This window comes from Musca autumnalis, unplaced genomic scaffold, assembly GCF_047663935.1.
Source record: "Musca autumnalis isolate F117 unplaced genomic scaffold, ASM4766393v1 scaffold_1, whole genome shotgun sequence".
Taxonomy (NCBI): domain Eukaryota; kingdom Metazoa; phylum Arthropoda; class Insecta; order Diptera; family Muscidae; genus Musca; species Musca autumnalis.
This window is the reverse complement of record NW_027411644.1, coordinates 101,474,872-101,499,196: the sequence shown is the minus strand read 5'-3', so window position 1 is coordinate 101,499,196 and position 24,325 is coordinate 101,474,872. Positions and strand designations below refer to the sequence as shown.

At 35.8% G+C, this 24,325-nt stretch overlaps 2 protein-coding genes across 3 annotated transcripts in view; one reads left to right on the top strand and one right to left on the bottom strand.

The window, feature by feature from the left end:
• Positions 1 to 24,325, bottom strand: part of LOC141403646 (cadherin-AgCad1-like) — a 99,993-nt gene that overhangs the window by 17,537 nt on the left and 58,131 nt on the right. For both annotated transcript variants that reach the window (XM_073986385.1, XM_073986392.1), the window contains exons 10-16: positions 8,094 to 8,270; positions 7,840 to 8,033; positions 7,550 to 7,778; positions 7,148 to 7,484; positions 1,046 to 1,159; positions 515 to 575; positions 293 to 449 (exon numbers count right to left, since the gene is read on the bottom strand). In XM_073986385.1, coding sequence (XP_073842486.1) covers positions 293 to 449; positions 515 to 575; positions 1,046 to 1,159; positions 7,148 to 7,484; positions 7,550 to 7,778; positions 7,840 to 8,033; positions 8,094 to 8,270 — 1,269 coding nt within the window. The remainder of the gene's footprint in view (positions 1 to 292; positions 450 to 514; positions 576 to 1,045; positions 1,160 to 7,147; positions 7,485 to 7,549; positions 7,779 to 7,839; positions 8,034 to 8,093; positions 8,271 to 24,325) is intronic.
• On the top strand, positions 14,860 to 16,851 carry LOC141403688 (lipase 3-like). Its single transcript, XM_073986475.1, has 2 exons — positions 14,860 to 15,015; positions 15,081 to 16,851. The coding sequence occupies exons 1-2, from the start codon at positions 14,908 to 14,910 to the stop codon at positions 16,200 to 16,202; spliced, it is 1,230 nt and encodes a 409-aa protein (XP_073842576.1). The 5' UTR covers positions 14,860 to 14,907; the 3' UTR covers positions 16,203 to 16,851.

The following is a 24,325-nucleotide window of genomic DNA, read 5'->3' as shown; positions in this document are numbered from 1 at the left end:
CAGTTTGTTCAAAGAAAAAAAATGTGGCCATTGGAACTGCGAAGTGAACGAGATAGTTCCATATAGTTTCTTTGGCACAACTCTAGAATTCAGGCCTTCATTTGCTGTCAAAACATATTTTTATATACATACATATTTTATATTTTTATATTTATATTTTATTGTTTCCTTTTTTCTTTTATGGAGTATTCGCGCTAAAACTTCTGACAGCAAATGAAGACTAAGGTCTGAATTCGCCTTCTGGATAACTTTGCCAAATGAACCTTGGCTAAATCCAAATTTTCAATCTTACCTTTCCTATGCTGGTATGCATTGTATCCGATATTATTACTTCATATTCTAAATTATATATTTTGGGAATATCGCATTGTATTAGTCCGGCAACTCTTAGCAAACCTGTTGTCTCATTAATGCTGATAAGACCCGGCTGGGTGAGATTTCCTGTGGGTCTTTAGACGTTTGTTAATTGTTAGATATGTACATATATGTAAATGTGCTGCGAAATTATTTTTACCTCAAGGAGAAGGTGATATTATTATTTCCCGGACCGTCTATATCGAAAGCCTCAATAGTCCCTTTAAAGAATTATTTTTAATAAATGTAGGAAAACGATATCTGGAATGTTTAATTAATTCTCTTTCTAGTTGAGCTTATTAGACCTATTATATACATTGAAAAATTAGGAGTCTACCGAAGTCCCACACATTCAACCATTACGCTATAGGAAAAGTTTGGAGTTTCAATTAACTGATATAATTTCGCATATGCACTTATCCAATGAAGTGCGATATATATACTAGTTTCCAAGCTTTGCTTCGTCTGCCACAAAAACAACATTCAATACGCCTGAAGATCGGCTTAACCACCCGTGAAACGTAGCGTAATGGTTGAATGTGTGGGACTTCGGTAGACTCCTAATTTTTCAATGTATATAATAGGTCTAATAAGCTCAACTCGAAAGAGAATTAATTAAATATCACTATAAATGACCTTCGGCTAAATAAGGCAAAAATAAAAAATATCTGGAATCGTTTGCTAAACTTACCTACAGCATTCATAATATCGGCCATCTCGGTTACAATACGGATTTCTTCTAAAGTACCTATTGCAAACTGGGGAGGATTATCATTGAGATCATCAACACGTATTGTCAGTACGGCTATAAAAGAGAGATAAAAAATGTATAATAAATGGATTCAAATGAAGCAAATATTTTTTGAGCTTCATTTGAAACCAATAAAAAGATATAAAAATAAATAAATAAATAAATAAGTAAATAAATAAATAAATAAATAAATAAATAAATAAATAAATAAATAAATAAATAAATAAATAAATAAATAAATAAATAAATAAATAAATAAATAAATAAATAAATAAATAAATAAATAAATAAATAAATAAATAAATAAATAAATAAATAAATAAATAAATAAATAAATAAATAAATAAATAAATAAATAAATAAATAAATAAATAAATAAATAAATAAATAAATAAATAAATAAATAAATAAATAAATAAATAAATAAATAAATAAATAAATAAATAAATAAATAAATAAATAAATAAATAAATAAATAAGTTATTGGAAATGTACCAATGCAAATATTTACATACCTGAATATGTTGTAAGGTGTATACATATAAGTACCTGTACACATTGTAGAATAATTATCAGTTGTGAATAAACCACCAAAGTGTGAAAAGTGTACAAAAGTGTCCTTGTGTTTTCCTCGTGTATACCCAACAGGTTATGGGCCCAGGCAGCAATAAAAGTGTGTGTGCAGAAAGTGAAAAATAGACACACTACAAGGAAATAGCCGCAAGCAGTAATTGTGAGAAATTAAAGTGCGCAGCTGTGAAAGTGAAAAACGAGGAAAATGAATTCGCTCTACAATATTGCGAAATTGGATGATACCAACTACGACTCATGGAGTCTACAAGTGAGAAGTGTCCTGGTTCATCAAGACTTGTGGTCGGTGGTTAATGGTGAGATGGAGAAGCCTGTTCCAAATGAGAAGAATGCCAGTGAAGTTGCCGCATGGAAAACTAAGGATGAGAAGGCTACAGCAACCATCATATTGAGTGCAGCACCGGTGCAGATTGCTCACATCAAGAACTGCACAACAGCGAAGGAGACGTGGGAAGCTGTGAGAGATGTGCACAGACCGAAGGGACCGGTAAGAAAAGTGACCCTCTTCAAGCAACTGATCCAGATGCGCATGGCAGAAAATGAAGATGTACAGGAGTACATTTGCAAATTTGTGACCATTGTGGAAAAATTGGCGGAAACGGGAATAGCTCTACAGGAGGAGCTATATGTGATAATGCTGTTAGCGAGCCTGTCATCATCATATGAAAATCTAGTTGTTGCACTAGAAGCGAGGGACGAGCTGCCAAAGTTAAGTACCCTGAAGATCAAATTGGGTGAGGAATGTGATCGTCGAAAGGTCAACAACAGAGCACAAGCAGACGATGACGTCCAGATTTTTATGGCACAAACAAGAAGAAGCAACAAGGGCAGAAATAACTGCGCAGGTACCAGTAAGCAGAAAAATCATCGCAACTTCAAATGCTTCAATTGTGGGCGTTCAGGACATTACGCCGCACAATGTAGAGACCGAGGTGGTAAAGGTAGCAGAAAAGGCAACAGTGAAGTTCGATAGCAGAGGTGCTAAAATAATAGACAGAGGAAAAACTGTTATGTTCGCCAGAAAACAAGGAAATTTGTTTTTGTACAGCCCGAAGAAAATCAGAAATCGGCGCGGCTATGATGCGAGTAAGGAGAGGAAATCCAATGTGAGCCAGATTGTTGAAGAACAGAAGGATGAGAGCGATTATGAGTCAGCCAACGAAAGTGAAAACGAAGAAAACATAGTTCCATACAGGCCACAGAAAATGCGAACACGTTACGAACGCGTGAAGCCTTACGAAGAGTGTGAAGCATTTTGATGAAAATGGTTAGTCCAGAAAATGCTTGATAAACTGCGATAAAAATATAATTTAAATTGAGATGTAAATAGTTGATAATATGAAATTAATTAATTATGTAAATATATGTATATACTAGAATGTAAGATAATTTATAGTGTGTCTATATTTAAGAAAACATTGTATGTCAATGTAAGTTGTGTGTCAACTGTATATATAAGAAGGAAATGTAAATATTTTCATTGAGGAGGAGTATTGGAAATGTACCAATGCAAATATTTACATACCTGAATATGTTGTAAGGTGTATACATATAAGTACCTGTACACATTGTAGAATAATTATCAGTTGTGAATAAACCACCAGTGTGAAAGTGTAAAAGTGTTCTTGTGTTCTCATCTCCAATCGTATATCCCAACATAAGTAAATAATTAAATAAATAAATAAATAAAAAATAAATAAATAAATAGATAAATGAATAAATAAGTAAATAAATAAATAGATAGATAAATGAATAAATAAGTAAATAAATAAATAAATAAATAAATAAATAAATAAATAAATAAATAAATAAATAAATAAATAAATAAATAAATAAAAAAATAAATAAATAAAAAAATAAATAAACATGACATTTTTGTGTCCCAGCTGTCACGAAACTTCTCTGCCAGAAATTGTCAACATTGGTCCACGTTTAGGTATAGGCCCAATATAAGGACAACTCACGGGTATATACACTTTTATACGGGCAAAATCGGGGGCAAGTCCATACTTGATGAAAAAACAGCCTGAAATTTGCAAAAAAAAAACCCCTATGGCACCGTGCCGATTCGGTCCAAACTTTGGCCTTCGTAATATTTTGTCCAAACTAAGCTTAAGTTCGAAGATATGCCATATCGGTCTACTTCTTCAGGTACCCCCCCCCCCACAAAGATTCAAAAATGTTCGCAAAAATTGTATGCACCTTAACTCTTGATGGGATCGACCGATTTGGTCCATAGTTTAATATATCTACCAGATATAGATCAGGTTCCAATATGGACTGTATTGGTCCACTCCTTCGGGTACCTCCCGCACAACATTTCGAATAAGTTCACTTTAAGACCTGCTCTCGAATCACTTTGATTTTTGTTAAAGCAACTTGCATTCGCCGTCTCAATTACGACGGTAAAAGTTTTTCCAGGGGCAAGTCCATACTTCCTGCAAAAAAGCGCGAAGGGGTTAAAAACCCTCTATGGCACCATATGGCTGGAGGGTACGATAACTCTCGAACTGATCAACCGATTTTGTCCAAAATTTTGCCTCCATCGTATTTTGTCCAAACTTAGTTTCAGTTCGAAAATTGACAATACCGGTCCACAACTTACGGTACTTCCCCCAATATTTAAAAAAAATGTCGCTACCATCATAATGCATACCATTAGCACGATATCTCTTGAAAGAGGCAATTTGGTCCAAACTTTGGATCTCCTAATATTTTGTCCAAATTTAGTCCAATTTCTAAACTAGCCCATATCGGTCCTCTCCTTAGGGTGCCTCCCCTACAGGAGTTCAACATTTGTGTCCAAGTGCAGTTTAAGGTCTGTTCGAAGATCCTTTGGCAATGTATACAGATGCTGTTCGTTGTGGTCATGTTTAAAGAGATATTATGTTTTTCGCGGAGAAGTCCATGCTTCCTGGCATACTGTTCCAAAAGTTATACCACTGAAGTGACTAGTGGGCGCAATATCTATCGAAAATATATAACTCCCAAAATAAAATCCACGTCCATAATGGAGTATGTCGGTCCATTCTTTTAAGTGCCTCCTCTGCAATACTTTTGAACTTTAATCCTAATCCACATTTTTGTCGTCATGTTCAAATGCCCAAAAAGGGCCACCAAATTCCAAAAAAGACCTCTGTCGGCGCAGAGCTATATATGTATGTATATGTATTTAGCTATGTATATTTCTGTATTTGACATTTGAGGTTCCTTGCTGTCATGACCCACCACCAAAAATTTATTGCACCTATTCAACGGTAGCTCCCGATTTTAAGTAATTTCAGTATTTTGGCTACATTTGTTGATCGAACTTCCTTTAATTTGACATTTGAACAAAAATGTCAACATACATATGGTAATATTCAAAAAAGTTTTACAATCGTTGAAGTTGAGGTTCACCATTTAATAAGTCGCGAACTGTTAATATATTTTATAAAATATGAATATATTTATATTAATTGAAGTGTTTTAGCCACGATCTCATAATATGGACCATAACAAATAATTTTCGTGGAAGCTGCGTTGGTGGTAAGATAAAAAAATGGGAAAAATGTGTTGAAGTTTACAATTTTTTTGTGTTCTTTCTTGATTTCTGTCCAAACCACGCAAAACTCAAACCTGTGCTCAAAGAGAGAACTAAAGAATACCCCTTGGGCAACATGGTTCTAGTGTATGACTTCTCGATATATACACTGCATCCCCTTAAAATTGATGCTGACATTTTGAAGTTTTGATTTCAGTGTTTTTCGATTTTTTCTTATAATTAGAGGGTGCAACTCGATAATAATCGAAACTAGTATATAGGATTGTAGAACTCGCGATTCCACGTCGTTCGATGTATATCTCATGAGTGTGCTCCGTACAGCTCCCTAGTAATAGGAGTCCAAAGGCGAAAATTTGGTGCGTAAATTTTTGGAAAAACCCTATTTTTTGGCTTTAAAATTTACAACTGTCATACAGGTACCCCTGAACCCCGCGTGATTTTAGTTTTTTTACGTGCCCGATCTAATAAGCCCTTCCGCGTTCGAATACATCCACTAAAACGCCAGATACAGATACCCTGAAAGTAGGAAAATCTGCAAAAATATATTTTGAGAATTCCGCGAATTGAGCCGCGATTTTCTTTGATTATTTTTACAGAAATGTAATCCTTTATACGCGATTATAATATTTGCCAAAAAGGTGTGTCACAAATTACAAAGATTCGGGAGTAATATCCCTATTTATCCCAAAATAGAATGTGGTGGCACATCCGCAGTCCTTGGCGAATCTGTCTAAAATAAGTTATATTGACGTATTTTTAATAGGCGACCATTGAAATCGGATGCACCTTATACTCATATGCACATCGCGTAATTTTTGCCCACTTGAAGGTTTTTTGAATAGTAAGATGCAACTGATGGCACACTTTGGCCGCTCAATGAAACATGGGAAAATCCATGCATATTGATAGACATGGACTCCCTGTATCCGAAAATCACGTGCACCTCAACTGATTTAAAGGGATTCGCGAATTATACGGTTTTTAACTTCTATGTTTTTTCTTTGATTGTAATTTCAATATTACTCTCTACTTCTTATTTCTATTGCATATCATAGAAAGCAAATATACTTTCACGATGACTAATTACTTTTCTTGTAGAAGTTTAAGCAAAATACTTCAGGATTTGTATGGAAATTTAGCGAAATCATAGAATAACTCCCAAAATTTTTTTTCAAATTTTTCGTACTTAACCAAAAAATGTATTTTTGAAATAATTCCCAACAATAAGTTTCCGTTCTTTGTTTTTGCTGTAATATGCAAGTTATTAACGCTATCTTTATAATTTTGGTCTCACGTTTTTCTACGCGTTGTCTAGATTATGTACGTATTTTTAATTTATTTGTTTAGAGATTTTTATGGACTCTGAGTTAGAATAAATAAAATTTACTCCATGATTTGTTCATTATTTGTTGATTTTCCGCGAAAATAAAAATAAATTTAACAACTATTTTAGCATCTACGCATAGATGTCAAATGCTGTTAACGATCCATATATACATAATCTTATTACAACACAATAGGAATTTTCAAATATTTTTTCGTTATAAGAGATTAAAACCCTCCATAACTTTTGAGTGCAGCATCCAATTTTGTGAACGCGAACAGATTTGAAACCACGATTTTTTTCGTAACCCATGTACCAAAAATGGCGGATGTGCTCGCCAAAAAAATATTTAATTTTTTTTCTATGGAATTTTAAAAGAAATTTGAAAATTACCATATGTACATAGGTCCATGTTTCGGTATGATCCTATAGCACCGATTTCAGTTTTTTTAGTTTTAACTACATTTTCGGATAAGATTGCATGTCTTTTGGCATATACGCTTACTAGTGGTTAAAAACTTCCAAGTAAAGGAACAGATCATTGAAAATATTTGGGTTGAGCATACAAATATCATGCACTTACCTGTTGCTGAATTTTCTCCAACCTCCTGATTTTTATCTGTAACCCGTACGGCCAGGAATATTGTATCATATTTCTCATAGTCTATTTCATGTTGAAATTCTGGACTAATTTTCAAATGACCATACACTAAATTTGAATTCTCCACAACGGCTTCGATAATAAAGCATTCCGTAAAGAGTGAGCTCGAAACTTCTTGACCTCCTTTTGTGGCATACGACATAGACCAAAGAATATCAAATTGTAAATTTGCAGTTGTATCCGGATCTCTTGCTTCGATTTTATTAGTTATTAATGTTAGGGGTAGGGCATTTTCGGTAACATTAATGATAAGGCGAGGCTGAAATGAAACAGTAAAATGTTATAGACACTAACAATTTCCTACTTGTTAATCATTTTACCCACCATACGTAATTCGGGAGTTTCATCATTAACATCTAAAACTTTAATTTGCAGCTGGGTATAAGAAGTGTGTAGGCCTTGTTCAGAGGCTGTAATTAATGTATCCTTGGCTTGAATTTGTAACATCATCAACGACTGACGCTCATAATCAAAAACATGGCTTTGATTTATGGATATCCAGCCTGTAGTTGGATTGATTGTAATGCCCTCAATGTTACCCACCAAAGAATGGCTAAAAAAATAGTCATATTAAAATAATAATTAGATGCAAATTTTTGAAAAGCGATACCCACACAACTTCATCATCGACATCACGATCTGTAGCCTGAATCTGTATTATATCCGTGGACGAGGTTACATTTTCATACAACTCCACTTCATACGAGTCATATTCAAATATTGGCCATTCATCATTCCAGTTAATCAAGTCAATGCGTAGAGAAATTACACTTGTATGGTCCGTATTTTCCACTTCTTTTGCTAATATCTTTTGAAAAAAATTCTTTATAATCGCAGATTCCAAATGAATAAATTTGTTTGTAATTACCTTAAGTTGAAATGATCTCCAATCTAAATGTTCATAGTCCAACCTATCCGCCTGTGTTACGGTTAGGGAAAAATCAGTTTTCTGATATCCACTATTCGGTATCATAGCAAATGCATTGTAATGTTGCGTAGTTCCATAATCATTCACGAAGAATATATTGTATGTGGCATTAGTACCCTGGAAAAAGAAAAAAAATTTGATTTGATTAAAGGACTTTTTGATTAAAGGACATTGCCACAGTGGTGCAATGGTATGCACACCCGCCTTGCACGCTAAAGCTCGTTGGTTCGATTCCCAGGCCAGGCAACATCAACAAATTTTCAAATATACCCCTCAGTAATGTTGGCGACATTTCCTGAGTATTTCAGTCATGTAAAACTTCTCTACAAAAGTGGTGTCTTAGACACGCCGTTTGGACTCGGCGATAAACTGTAGGTCCCATATTATTGAGCTAAAATGAATCGGGGTGCACTCATTGATATGAGAGAAGTCTCCCTTGTCCCTTATGGGATGTTTGTGGAACAATTATTATTACAGGAAATACGATGGATTGGGAAAGGCGTCACAACAACACCTAAAGGTGGCGCACTGTATTATACATAGCTGCCATGACGTAAAGCATGAGTTTGGTTGCGGATTCGTAGTTAGTTGGAGACTAAAACATCTGGTATCCAGCTTCACCCCAGTGAATGAAAGACTTGCTGCAATTCGAATAAAAGCTAAATTCTTCAACATCAGCTTTATTTGCGCTCATGCTCCCACTGAAGAAAAGGACGAACATATGACCGTGGCCCTGCCCATAACATTAAAATCATTCTAGGCGATTTTAATGCCAAAATTGGAAAGGAGAATATCTTTGGCCCAACAGTCGGGAAATTCAGTCTCCACAGTGAAACATCTGACAATGGTATGAAGCTGATAGACCTTGCAGCTGCAAAAAACATGGTAGTTAGCAGTACCAGATTTAATCATCTCTATATTCATAAGGGCACCTGGCTGTATCAAGAGCAGAAAACAATAAATCAAATTGATCACGTTGTGATAGATGGAAGACAATCATCGAGCGTGTTGGATGTGCATTCTTTCCGAGGAGCAAATATAGACTCGGACCACTACCTTATTGCAGCAAATGTACGCACCCGCTTGAGCGTAGCAAACAAAGTACGAACAGACACAACACGAAAGTTAGACATCGGTAAGCTGCAATCACAACAGATAGCCACAGGATATTCCACTCAACTAGCCCAATTGCTTAATCAAGGCGCTCCTCATCCCGATAGCATATCAGCGCAATGGAAAAGCATTGCCCACTCCATGCAAACAGCTGCAAAATCCATACTTGGATAGCAGAGGCCTCCACCAAGGAATCCATGGTGTGATCAGGAGTGTCGTGCTGCCACCGAAGAGAAAAATGCGGCATATAGGGCTACTTTACAATCCGTAGCAACGCGTAGCGCACGAGAGAGATACAGGGAGAAAAGGAGAGAGGAGAAACGTCTTTTCCGCAGGAAAAAGGGAGAGATGGAAAAGCGGGAGTGTGAAAAAATCGAGATGTACAGGAGCCAGAATGAAGTCCGAAAATTCTACCAAAGAATCAAGCATCAAACTGATGGCTTTGGTACAGGCACATCCTCCTGTAGAGACCAGCAAGGTAATTTGGTAACTGATACAGATATTGTTTTCAGGATATGGAAAGAACATTTTTCAAAACTGTTGGTATCCAATAGCAGCGAAGACGACGAAGATACCACAGTCACAATCCCAGAAGATGGTATTGAATGTATACCGCCCAGCCAAGATGAGGTAAGGACAGCAATAAATCGTCTGAAGAATAATAAGGCAGCAGGAGCCGATGGCTTACCAGCCGAGCTGTTCAAAACCGGAGGCGACACGCTGATAAGGTGTATTCATCAGCTAGTTAGCACCATCTGGCAGGAAGAACGAGTACCCGACGATTGGAACCTGAGTATCCTGTGCCCCGTCCACAAGAAGGGAGATAAGACTGTATGCTCTAACTATAGGGCAGTGATGGCCACCAACAACAACTTTCCTATGCCCGCGGGCATACGACACACACGTACACTGTAAATTCGTTCGGTTAATGCATTGTTTACGTTTCCACTCACACTAGCGCAAGTTATAACCCGCAAATGTGTGTTTTTGGCCATCACTGCTATAGGGGCATAAGTCTACTCCCTATTGCCTACAAGATCGTGTCAGGGATATTGTGTGAACGACTAAAGCCTATGGTCAACGTGATAATTGGACCATACCAATGCAGCTTTAGACCTGGCAAGTCCACCATTGACCAGATATTTACCCTGCGGCAAATCCTGGAGAAGACCCAAGAGATGCAGATCGACACCTACCACATTTTTGTCGATAATAAAGCAGCCTTCGACAGCCCGCTGGGTTCAAAGGTGTTCCAAGCCATGTCTGAATTTGGTATCCCCGCAAAGCTCATCCGGCTTTGGAAAATGACTTAAACTGACACGAGGTCCTCAGTTAAAATAGGAAAGAACCTCTCCGAAGAGTTTGGTACCAAAAGAGGTTTCAGACAAGGAAGCAGCCTTTCGTGTGATCTCTTCTACATCCTGCTGGAAAAGGTTATACGAGAGGCTAACTTCAAAAGAAGTGGCACAATCTACACCAATTGTCACAAGTTACTTGCTTATGCTGATGATATAGACATCATGGGCCGATCAGTAAAATAAGTAACTGATGCCTTTATGAAGGTCGGAGGAGAATCTGCTAAAGTGGGTCTGGCGGTAAACGGTGAGAAGACCAAGTTGATGGTGTCGACGCGCAATGCGTCCATTTAGCTCGGACCGACTGTGGAAGTTGGTTCCTATAATATTGAGGTAGTAAAAGACTTCGTCTACCTCGGCACCTCCGTAAACACAACAAACGACATCAGTTGTGAAATAAAAAGAAGAATTGTATTGGCCAACAGATGCTACTTTGGTTTAAGTATATATATATGTCCTTTATTTATTTATGTATAATTTTTGCTAATACAATTGTTATATACACAAACAAAACGTTCACGAAGAACATAGGGCATTAACAAAATCTCTCCATCTCTCTCTATATCTTGATGGCATCTTGACTTGGTTCCATGAAAGTTGAGCTGCTTCATATTCTTGTTTCACACATCGTATCCATGTATTACGTGGGCGTCCTTGGCTGCGGTGCCCTTGAGGATTCCAGTCAAATGATGATCTTGATATATCTGATGGTGGTCGTCTAAGCGTGTGACCAATCCATGTCCACTTTCTCTTCCTTATTTCAACGTATAATGGACTGCAGTTTGAAATTTGCCATAAAGCTTCGTTTGAGATCCAGTTGGGCCAATAAATGCGTAAAATTTGCCTCAGACAGCGGTTCATAAATGATTGTAATTTCTGTTGCGTTGCTTTTGTAAAGCTCCATGTTGTACATCCATATAGCAAAACAGACTTGACGCTGCTGTTGAATATTTTAAGTTTAGTTTTCTTGGATATGGTGTTGGATCTCCATATTTTATATAATTTCATAAATGCTGATCGCGCCTTATTGATACGATCATTTATGTCTTTCGATGAACCGCCATCTCTAGATATTGTACATCCTAGGTAATTGAATGAAGACACATCTTCAATAGTTGTACCATTGTCATTGGGATTGAGTTTTTTGAACATATATTAGTTTGGTCTTGGTGAAATTTATTCGTAATCCGACCTTATTCGCGTTTTCGGATAGTTTCTTAAGTTTTGCTTCCATAACAGAGTGTTTGTGAGTCATCAGACAGATGTCGTCAGCGTAGACAATATCACCAAGAAAGCTGTTTAAATTCCATTTTATACCCTCAGGAACTTGTGAATTTGTTTCCTCCATTACCAAGTCCAAGAGTATGAGGAATAATGTGGGGGATAATACACATCCTTGTTTCACTCCAGCTGAGATACTAAAAGGGTTGCTCTCCTTGCCATTAAAACGTACTTTATATTCTGCTCCATTGTATAGTTCTTGTATTAGAACAACAATTTTTTTCTGGTATACCCTTATTTAACAGGGTTAACCAGATAGCATCACGGGAAACGGTGTCGAATTCACGTTCAAAATCAATAAAGAGCAGATAAAGGGGGGAGTTGTACTCTATCGATTGTTCAATTATAATACGCAAGGTGTTAACATGATCTACACACGATCGCCCCTGCCTAAACCCTGCTTGCTCTTTACGCAACGTTTCATCAATTACAGGTTGGATTCTTTGAAGAATTAGTGTAGCTATAATTTTGCCGATCGAGTTCAGCAATGTTATACCTCTCCAATTTTTGCAGAGTGTTAAATCACCTTTTTTGGGATTGGTAATAACAGTACCCTCTTTCCAGTCATTTGGAATGTTGTTGTTGACCCATGCATTGTGAATAAGTGGAGTTAAGTATTCCGCTATCGTATTAGACCCATACTTCAAGAGCTCTGCCGCAATGTTATCTGGGCCTGCCGACTTACAATTGTTCATATTGTCCAATATAGCTATAATTTCCGTTGTTGTTGGGGGATCCGTTGAAATTGCTCTTCTCGGGTTGCGTCTGGTAATTAGTATATCAGTTTCAGATACGATCCTGTTAGTTGTCTGTGATTGTGATGTGAAATAATCACACCACCGGACTAATTGTTCTTCGGTGGTCGTTAGGTCTGAACCACCATTAGCCTTCAAGATTGGTTTAAGTAAGCAATTTAAAAACAAAGCCACATCTCGTCAAACAAAAATAACGCTCTACAAAACACTGATACTACCCGTGCTGATGTATGACTCGGAAGCCTGGGTGCTTGCGCAAGCAGACATGGGAGTGCTTGGTGTGTTTGAGAGAAAAATTCTTCGAAAGATCTACGGACCAATCTGCGTTGACGGTGAATATCGACGTCGCATGAACCACGAGCTGTATCTGCTAAACAACGACATCAATATTGTTAAACGTATCGAGATGAAGCGATTGCGTTGGCTAGGCCATATCATCAGAATGAACGATGATGAACCCGCTAAAAAGGCCTATAAATACGGACCGCTTGGCGGTGCACGCAGAATTGGCAGGCCAAGGAATAGATGGCGCAAACAAGTGGATGATGAGATGAAAAGGCGCGGTATTACAGAGTGCGAGGCAACAAATAGAGAGAAAGATATTTTCTTAGTTCGGCCTATGGAACAAATGTTCTGTAATGGGCCAGCTAAGTAAGTAAGTATCGGTGGTATTCTCTCATTTTTAATCGACTCATTATCGATGATTGTTTCTTCAGCGGCTTCGACATCATCATTATCGTCATCAATCGTTTGCAACGGCTGAAAATAGTTTTGGTTCTCTGCTCTCAGAGAGTTGGAATGCTAAGTTTTCCTACTCATGCTGGAGCCATGAGTATCGGCTTCTTTACCGCGAGAGCGCTTAATGATGTATTTATTTTAAAGCAATGGTGGGCAAATTGCGAGAGACTCATGTATTTTTTACACTTTTGTGTATGAGGCCGAGCATTTCTGCCCAACAGTGTTTTAAAGTAACAAAAGATAACTGTGTGATGATATTTGCTAAGAAACGACACTTGTTATTGCGAAAGAAAAAGCACACGTCTGTACTCGAACAACAAGTGAACAAGAGTGACACACATAAGTATGTACTTATTTCATTTTTAATGAATTTTAATTTAATTTCTATAAGCATTGTCACCTTAGTATTGCCTTTGAATGGTCAAACTAGAAAATGAGAATCAGAAATTTGACACAAACATTATTTGCGTGTCTAGAAATTTTAAAAGAAATTGACAAAAAATTTGCCCTTTTTGGATTTCTTTATTCTTCTACACAAATTCAGGCTTGGATAAGCATGAATTTCTCAAGCTGAAAACACATCCAACGTTTGAGTAAAGTTTTGTGTTGGGCGTTGAGATAAAAAAACAACAACAACATTGTAACGCCGACACCAAAGTCCAGCGTTGATATGTTTGCCGGCATATATTTCAAATGAATTTGAATTTTTCGGCAACATGCCCAACAGTGCAAAAACGGCCAAAACGACAGAAAACTTTACCCAAACGTTGGATGTGTTTTCACTATCAACGAGCTCTAACGAATCAAATAATTAAATTTGCGGATCACCAATACCCTGGAACCGATGTAATCGAAGAGATATGGAAACAGATAAAAGAGAATATTCTGTGCATATGTGAAAAAATAGGCCAATACCCAAAAGAAAAACGAGAATGGATAACTACTTCCAAGTGGAACCTAGTCGAAGAAAGGAGAAATCTAATGAAATTAAAAAATGATGAACCATGCCCTGCTCGGCGTGTAGAACTGGAAAAACAATACCAATCGAAGATCGTTCTTTATTCTTTAATGCCACAATGCTTATGTGCCGAGGCATTCAATAAATTATTAAATTTATAAAGGAAAAAGTTGTAAAAATTTCAAAAATAATCGAATCTTGTAGTTTCTGAAACAGTGCAAAAAAAGTTTATTTGAATATGGACAAAAAGTAACGGATGTCGTGACTTTACTGTTTTTAGTCATTTACCCGGTAACATATTGCGGCTGTCAAGGTAAGTGTACGACTACCTTCAATACGGGAGACTTTAACGATAACTGCAATATAACTAATTGCAAGTCTGGTCATAAATTTTGTAACCACCAACTGCAACATAGACTCGTTTATTACAACTACCTTTTGGTGGGGATTAAAATGTAACAAATCAAGATAAGGAATGAAGAGAAGTAAGGAGCATTGTGTATATAAAAAGAGCATGATTAACATTATTAAATCACCGATGGTTTTTGTCAACTATGAAGGCTGCAACCACCATATTTTTATTGGCATTTGTAATTTTTACTTCGGTTTTAACGGCAAATGCTGAACCAGTGACATGCTTCCTAAAAGATATAATAAAGACGGTAAGATGATACAGAACATGACAATTGAAATCTTTATTTAGTTTTTTTTGTTATTTCCCTTCTAGGACGAACGTGCCCGCCTTAATGGCTTTCCCGCCGAATCCCACTTTGTTACCACTCCGGATGGTTATGTTTTGAATCTATTTCGCATACCGTATTCAAACAATTTGAAAAATCAAGATTCCTATCGCCCTGCAATTTTGCTTCAACATGGATTAATGAGCAATTCAGATTGTTGGCTGTCTGGTGGTCCTGATAATGCATTGGCTTACTTGCTGTCCGACGCTGGGTTTGACGTATGGCTGGGAAATGCTCGTGGTAACACCTATTCACGCAATAACACAATTATATCCCTAAACAGTCCCAAATTTTGGCATTTTGATTGGCATGAAATCGGTACCATTGATGTTCCCAGCATGATCGATTATATCATTGAACACACAGGACAACGTAAGATTCATTATGCTGGACATTCACAGGGCACAACTGTGTACTTTGTCATGTTATCCGAACGCAAGGAATATAATAAGAAAATCAAGTCGGCCCACATGTTGGCACCTTGTGCCTTTTTTGAACATGGTAATTCAATGGCATTTAGGATTTTCCGTCCTTTGGTTGGAACGCCTGGGGGTATTTTTAATCAAGCTTTGGCTGACATGGAATTGATGCCACAAAATCGTCTAATAAATCGTTTGGGTGATACAGCTTGTGGTGTAGATCCTCCCTTGAAATTCCTGTGTAAAAATTTGTGGTTATTATTTGCCGGTGAAGGTTATACGAATACAAATTTAACAGCCTTAGAAGAATTGGTTGAAACTCATCCTGGCGGTTCTTCAAGTAATCAGGGAATACACTATATACAATTGAGTGACCACAATATTGGGCGCTTTTGTCAAATGGATTATGGCGAGAAGAAAAATAAACAGATCTATGGCCAGCCGACCGCTACAGATTATAATTTGGATAACATTGTTGCCCCGACTTATTTGTATTCTAGCAATAATGATGGTCTCTGTGGCCCCAAAGATGTTGACATATTAGTTTCGAAATTGAAAAACTTGGCTGGCGATTATCGTGTACCGGATCTGAGCTTCAATCATTTGGATTTTATTGTGGCGAAAAATATGAGGAGAATGGTTAATGAACCAGTTTTGAAAAACGTTTTTAAACATGAAACATTTAATTGAGGATTTTAAGCTGTATTGTATATTGAATCCATCTTATCAACAATAAATAAATAATCGTCAAATAAATCTCAGTTATAAATTCACTAGATTTTATTTGACATATACGCTATGGAATTGATATTTGAAATCGAGTGGCAAATCCGATCGTGGCGATACGATTTCTATCTTAAGCGGACCATACACTATCAAAATTTGATGTCAACATTTGTAGTAGTATGTGTAAATTTGTCAAAATATGAGAATGTGTGTGTGAATTTTATAGATTGTGGAAAATCAAAATAGTTTTGATTTTCAAAATAAAACTCAGTCAATCCGATGAACATGGTTTATTTTCAAATTGTCAAAAAGCAATTCTGGAAAAAAGAACATTGTGTTTGTGATGAAATAAAAAAAGATTAAGTTTATTAATTTTTAGAGGGAAATTTTAAGATTTCGATTGCAGCACAAATGTACGTAAGGGGTTCATCGGCGGGGCACGCCAATTTGATAGTGTATGGGCCGCTTTATGCTTGGTTTACATTAACGAAATCCACTCGATTTTAACTGTCAATTCCTTTGCGTATACAGTCTGTCGCAAAAGTTAGTATACACCGTTGAAACCAAAATGTATTAGGGATAAAAAGCACAATAACTTATTGAAAACAACAAACAATTAGTTTTATTTGAGAGACACGAAGGTCGTCTTCGGTAATAACAATTAAAAGTGCGCAATATTTGCATACATTAGCAAATGTACGGCTCGAATCCAAAAAAGACCAAAATTTATATCGCAAAAGTTAGTATACAACGGAGAATTCTAGTGGAACTGTGTATAAAATTCTTGATATTTTTGAACAAAATGAAATTAAATCTGTACTTAAGATCATAAAGAGTATATTAATTGGTTTTAATGGCAGTTATAGTACTTATAGTGACAAGTCCAACGTACACTGGATAGTAAAATCCGCAAAAATTGGTCATCTACAAATACAACAACTGTAGCGACAAAATTCCGGGTGTTATGTCCTGTTTATGAATTCTAAAGCCATGAAATGCTCAAGAAAGCTCTATAGTTTTAATATGGGGTGATCTTGATCGAATTTCGACTTGTCCTGTTTGAAAAAACGGGAATGTCTTCAAAGAAACCCATACTTTTGAGGTCATTGTCCTTTTGAAACATGTAATAATCCTTAATCCTTACACATAAGGACGTTCCTTTTGAGTTTATTTTCTAACAAATGTTGCCCCTTTTCATATTTCCACCAAAAGTAAATAGTAGGAGAACCTCAAGGTCCGTTGTAAGCCCTACAGTTATACTGTCCTACCGGCCTTTTATCAGTATCGGACATTCTTCTCGTGTCCCTAGTGTCTAATGTACTACTAATGTCTAATGAACTACTTCTAACTGATCCATTTAGTTGTATTTTAGTCCTAAGTGAAGCGAAAACAGCTTTTCAGAACGTTTTTGCACAATCCATGCGTTATAACATCAGAGAAAGCTCTGTATTAAAATTTTAAATTAGCTATCATATCATTCTGTGGTGGTGGAGTATCACTGTAGGGCTTACACCAGAACTTGAGGTTCTGCTACTATTAATTTTTAGTGGGAATGTGAAAAGGGACATAATTTGTGAGAAAATTAACCGAAAAAGAAAGTCCTTATGTGTAAGGATTAAGGATTATTACATGTTTCAAAAGGACAACGGCCTCAAAAGTTTGGGTTTCCTTCAAGAAATTCAGGTTTTTTCAAAAATGACAAGTCGAAATTCGATTAAGATCACCCCATATTGAAACTTTAGAGCTTTTCCGAGCATTTCATGGCTTAAAAATTCATAAACAAGACATAACACCCGGAATTTTGTCGCTACAGTTGTTGTATTTGTAGATGACCAATTTTTGTGGATTTTACGATCCAGTGTACGTTGGACTTGTCACAATAAGTACTATAACTGCCATTAAAACCAATTAATATACTCTTTTTGATCTTAAGTACAGATTTAGTTTCATTTTGTTCAAAAATATCAAGAATTTTTTAAACAGTTCCACGGTTATTCTCCGTTGTATACTAAATTTTGCGATATAAATTTTGGTATTTTTTTGATTCGAACCGTACATTTGCTAATGTATGCAAATATTGGGCACTTTTAACTGTTATTACCGAAGACGACCTTAATGTCTCTCAAATAAAACTAATTGTTTGTTGTTTTCAATAAGTTATTGTGCTTTTTATCCCTAATACATTTTGGTTTCAACGGTGTATACTAACTTTTGCGACAGACTGTATGTCAAATGAAAAATCATCTGAAATCCATTGGATTTCGTTTGACCTTTAAGCAATGGAATAGTCAATTGAAATCGATTGGATTTCGTAAATGTAAACTAACTATTACATTTGTTGTCAGAGATGTAGCAGGGAAGCAAGGCGAGGCAGCTTATGCACCCAGGCCTTTAAGCCCCTGCTACAGGACGAAATTTCATGATCGTATGAAAGCATAAACAAAAATTATGACAGATTGAAATATTTTCAACCAAAATAGGTTTGTTGTTGTAGTTTCTGTTGCACCTTAATAATTGCATCATGATTCTTCTATCAGAAATGACGTCCAATTTTACTGAAACGTTGGATGTGTTTACGGCCTTAAGGACATGTTTATATTATAGCCTTTTGCAGGGTTAACCTTCTTAATGAGGATTTATTTGTCGTATACACATTTAAAACCCAGTGGGTTTGTAAAATCCGGTTATATAAACGTACTATAAGACGAGAACACAATGGATTTTTGATGCTTAATTTTTCCGCCTCCCTTCAAAGCGCAAAAGAGAAATTGTACTGTTTTCAATAGGACAGGCCACAACGAAGCGAGGCTTCAGGTCACAAAGTTAAAAATGATTGAATTGGCTGTAATTTTTATGTTCTGTACTAATTACACTGTGACACAAAATGGAACTCAAAGTCTGGGGGGTGGAAAATTTCTTTTGAATATGAAAGCCCTTGATGAGTATACTAGGAACCCAAAAGGAAATTTTCGCCATAGGTCAAGTTTCTGAGATATCGCGCGATGAAGTTTTTGATTTTTTCCCTATAATACTTGGGAAAATAGCTCCATATCTCTGTTTGGCGTTGTTGTAGCTTCGTTTTGTGGTGACATGTCTTCAGTGAAATCGATTGGCGAATCTTTTTGTAGAACATTACATTCTTCTAACTCGATGTCTTTCATGTCCTTTTCGTCCTTTATTTCTTGAACCGTAGTGAAAGTACCACAAGATGAGATTTTTCAGCATCCCAATATTCTACAAAAATGTTGCTCAGAAGATTTTAGGTACGGTTCCCTTTGACAACTAATCGATTTTGTCCCGTTTTCATTGTCCTTTTTGATATTTAATCGGGTTTGGTTCAGAAATAAACTATGTTTTGTTTTTCTGTATATTCGTCATTGGGTATTTATTGGTATGTACACATAACTATTGGTTATTGCTTATGTAGACATCTGGGGGGCTTCTGAAATTTTTACCACAAATAGCTCTTGAAATGACGAACACGTTAATAACAAATTTTCTTGGAGGATAGATCCGGTTATCTCAATTTTGGAACCGGATATTCCGACATTAAAACCGATTTTTGAACCGGTTTTAAGTAACCGATTAAACTAATATGTATACCGTTAAAAAGGTTATAGAGTTGTCAATCAAATTAAATTAATTCGCTTCTGAAAACTTTGTTAGTTGCAATTCTAGAACAAAAAACCGTTTTCTTAAACCGCTTTTAAGGAAAAATATCAATACGCGCAAATATGGAGATCAAAGGCTGGGGGGCAAACAATTCTTTTTGGCGATGAAAGTCGATGAAGGAAATATTACGAACCCGGAAGGGCAGTTATGCCGTAGGTCAAACTTCTGAGTTATGGCGCGATCAAATTTCGTTAGGGTTTTTGTCATGTAGGTATGTATAGTTTGTCAAGAAAGAATTCATTTCGCTATAACTCAGAAGTTTGACCTGCGGCATAACTGCCCTTCCGGGTTCGTAATATTTCCTTCATCGACTTTCATCGCCAAAAAGATTTTTCACCCCCCAGCCTTTGATCTCCATATTTGCGCGTATTGATATTTTTCCTTAAAAGCGGTTTAAGAAAACGGTTTTTTGTTCTAGAATTGCAACTAACAAAGTTTTCAGAAGCGAATTAATTTAATTTGATTGACAACTCTATAACCTTTTTAACGGTATACATATTAGTTTAATCGGTTACTTAAAACCGGTTCAAAAATCGGTTTTAATGTCGGAATATCCGGTTCCAAAATTGAGATAACCGGATCTATCCTCCAAGAAAATTTGTTATTAACGTGTTCGTCATTTCAAGAGCTATTTGTGGTAAAAATTTCAGAAGCCCCCCAGATGTCTACATAAGCAATAACCAATAGTTATGTGTACATACCAATAAATACCCAATGACGAATATACAGAAAAACAAAACATAGTTTATTTCTGAACCAAACCCGATTAAATATCAAAAAGGACAATGAAAACGGGACAAAATCGATTAGTTGTCAAAGGGAACCGTACCTAAAATCTTCTGAGCAACATTTTTGTAGAATATTGGGATGCTGAAAAATCTCATCTTGTGGTACTTTCACTACGGTTCAAGAAATAAAGGACGAAAAGGACATGAAAGACATCGAGTTAGAAGAATGTAACGTTCTACAAAAAGATTCGCCAATCGATTTCACTGAAGACATGTCACCACAAAACGAAGCTACAACAACGCCAAACAGAGATATGGAGCTATTTTCCCAAGTATTATAGGGAAAAAATCAAAAACTTCATCGCGCGATATCTCAGAAACTTGACCTATGGCGAAAATTTCCTTTTGGGTTCCTAGTATACTCATCAAGGGCTTTCATCTCCAAAAGAAATTTTCCACCCCCCAAAAATGCTGCTGCACAGTGTTATTTACGAACAATTCATATTAAGAATTTTAATTTTATTTGATATATTGAAATAATTAGGTTTATAGCGCCCATGAATTTTACGCTTCGATGTGTGATACCGAGAACTAAGCGGCATAGTGAAGAAATAAGTTAAGCAGGAAAATTAAGCTAAGTCCCAATTTACATTAGGCGAGTTTATTTGCGGCAATTGTCAGTTTCTAGGTGAGAGAGGGGACTGAGAGGCAAAGGGTTACCATATGCCTCACCTCTCTCTCCATCAAACTGACAATTGCCGCAAGTAAACTCGCCTAATGTAAATTGGGACTTAGAGCTGACTGTGTTCTCACATTTAGGCCATGGTAGAACAAACTAGGTAAAGTAAGAACTACAACAAATACAACTCAACAACAACCACATAGGAATTTGTTTTTGTTTGTAACGTTAGTGTCAAATATAAATGTAAACAAAATAAGGAAATGTCTATAAATTATTAGAATTTAAAAAAAACTAATATTAAGTGTGTCTGCGTACTCGATAATTATTACAGAATGTTGTTTTTTTACACAAATGTTCAGTAAAAGACAATGAATTGAGAGACTTGTTTTGAAATTTTTATTACTGAGAACTTATAATTTTTACTGAAGGAATTTTGTTCAGTAACATTATGTAGCTTTTATTTTAATTTTTTCCTTTGAAATTGTATGAAATGTTTTACTAATTTTTTCACATTTGATTGAATATTTTGGAAAACATGAACGAAAACTCGTTAGATTTTCAATTAGAATGTTTGACTAAATGCATTATTTCTCGCAGAAAGTATAATTCTTGCAAATATGTTTGAGGTCGCTGGAAATTCATTGAAAAAGGAGAAGCTGTTTCAATGTCTTGTTTTTGAAATCAAAAAACACATGTTTATTATGGCTTTAGTTTTTCCAACTTATCAAAATACCACACCATATTAACAAATGTTGTACCGCCTCTATAAGGGGTTTTAGCGTGCGGCACGCCGTTCGGACTTAGGGGAGGTTACATGTCATTTATATGAAGAAGCCTTTATGGGAAATAGTTTTGTTTTCTGATGAATATATTTTTTTCTTCAAAAAATATATATGGCGAATAACAAAATTCCTTTACAATTCCATTTGAAAAAAATTAAAAATTTTTTTTACGAGCACATCTACGATTTTTGGTACAGAGGTAAAGGAAAAAAATCCGGTTTCAAATCTGCTCGCGTTCACGAAATTGGCCAATGCGCGCAAAAGTTATAGCGGTTTTTATTCTCATATAAAGAAAAAATATTTAAATATAACCTTTTTGTTGTTATGAGAAAATGTATGCATAAATCGTTAACAGCAGTCCATATCTATTCGTAGATGTTTAAATAGTTATTAAATTTATTGTTATTTTCGCGGAAAGTTAACAAATAATAAAAAAATTTTGAAGTAAATCCAAATTATCCTGTCCCAGAATCCGTACAAACCCTCAAAAAATAAATTAAAGAATATATGCGGAATCTAGACAATGCGTAGAAAAATATGATACCAAATTTATAGAGATTGGGTACATAAATTGCATATTATAGCAACAGCAAAAGAGAAAAACTTATTGTTGGAAAATATTGTTGCAAATATTTTTTTGATTTGATTCTAAAAATTAGAAAAAAATATGTGGGAGTTCTCAAACTATTTTGCTAAAATCCCATAGAATAATGAATGTATACAGTTAAAACTTCATCAAAACATATGGTTTACCATCGCGAGAGTTTAACTGATTACTGTGATAACTTATAAGGGTAGGAAATTAAGAGTAATATTGAAATTACAATCATTCAATTAATATTATAATTAAAAAGCCTGTTATTCGCGAATTAGTTAAAGTCGGTTGATGCGCATCCGTTTTTGGATACAGCGAATCAATCTCTGTCAAAATTTATGCATATTTCGATGTTTCACTCAGGGGCCATTGTGTGCCACCAGTTGCATCATACACTGCAAAAAACCTTAAAGTTGGTAAAAGTCGCGCAATGTGCATACGATTTTGATGCGCATCCGGTTTCGTCAGCGCCTATCAAAAATACGTCCAAGTATACCAATTTTAATTAGATTCTTCAAGAACCGCGGATGTGCCTCCACATACTATTTTTGGTGAAAAACCCATATTACACGCGAATCTCCGTAATTTATGACACGCGTTTTCGCAAATATTATAATCGCGTATAAAGGATTCCATTTACGTAAAAAAAATTTCAAGAAAATCGCGGTTTAGTACGCGGATTTGTCGAAATAATTTTTTGCTGCTTTTCCTATTTTCAGGGTATCTATATCCGCGGTTTTAGTGAATGGATTCGATCGCGGAAGGTCTCATTAGATCCGTCGCGTAAAAAAACTAAATTCACGCGGGGTTCAAAGGAAATTGAATGGCACTTGTAAATTTTAAACGCAAAAAATAGGTTTTTTAAAAAAAATCACGCATCAAATATTGGCCTTTAGACTCCAATTACTAGGATGCTGTAAGGAGCACACTCATGAGATATGCATTAAACGACGTAGAATCACGAGTTTTATAATCCTAATGTGAGTTTTGAATATTATCTTGTTGCGCGTCCGAATTATTAAAACAATTCAAAAAACCCCGAAATTCCGGCTTCAAAATGTCAGCATCAATTTTAGGTGGATTCAGTGGATATATCGAAAAATGATACATTAGTATCATATTGCCCATGAAGTATTCTTTGAGTCTTTCTTTGGGCATATGTCTATAAAATGTAAGGTTAAGCCTAAAATCGGAAGGGAGCATAAAAAAACTTGTTGGCTTCAACCCATTTTTACCTATTTTTCTACATTGATGCCAACACAGCTTCCACGTAAATTAATTTTAATGGTCGACCTTATGGGATTCCTCCTAAAACACTTCAGTTTAAAGAATGTATATCATACTATATAGAATATGTTAACAGTTCGCGAATTCTGAAAGGGTGAAACTCGGATTCATCGATTGTAAAAATTTTTTGTTTTTCGCCATATCCCTAATATACATCGAACATAGAAATAAATATAAAAAATGTCGTATGGATTTTGACACTAAAATTACAGCCCAGTTCAATCAGCTGGGTATTACCTTTTCTTGTTCTACCATGCCTTTAGGCCATGTTTATATTATAGCATGGCACAATTACCCAAGTAGTGGCATCGTAAATTTTTGAATATTTTATGTCAAAACTT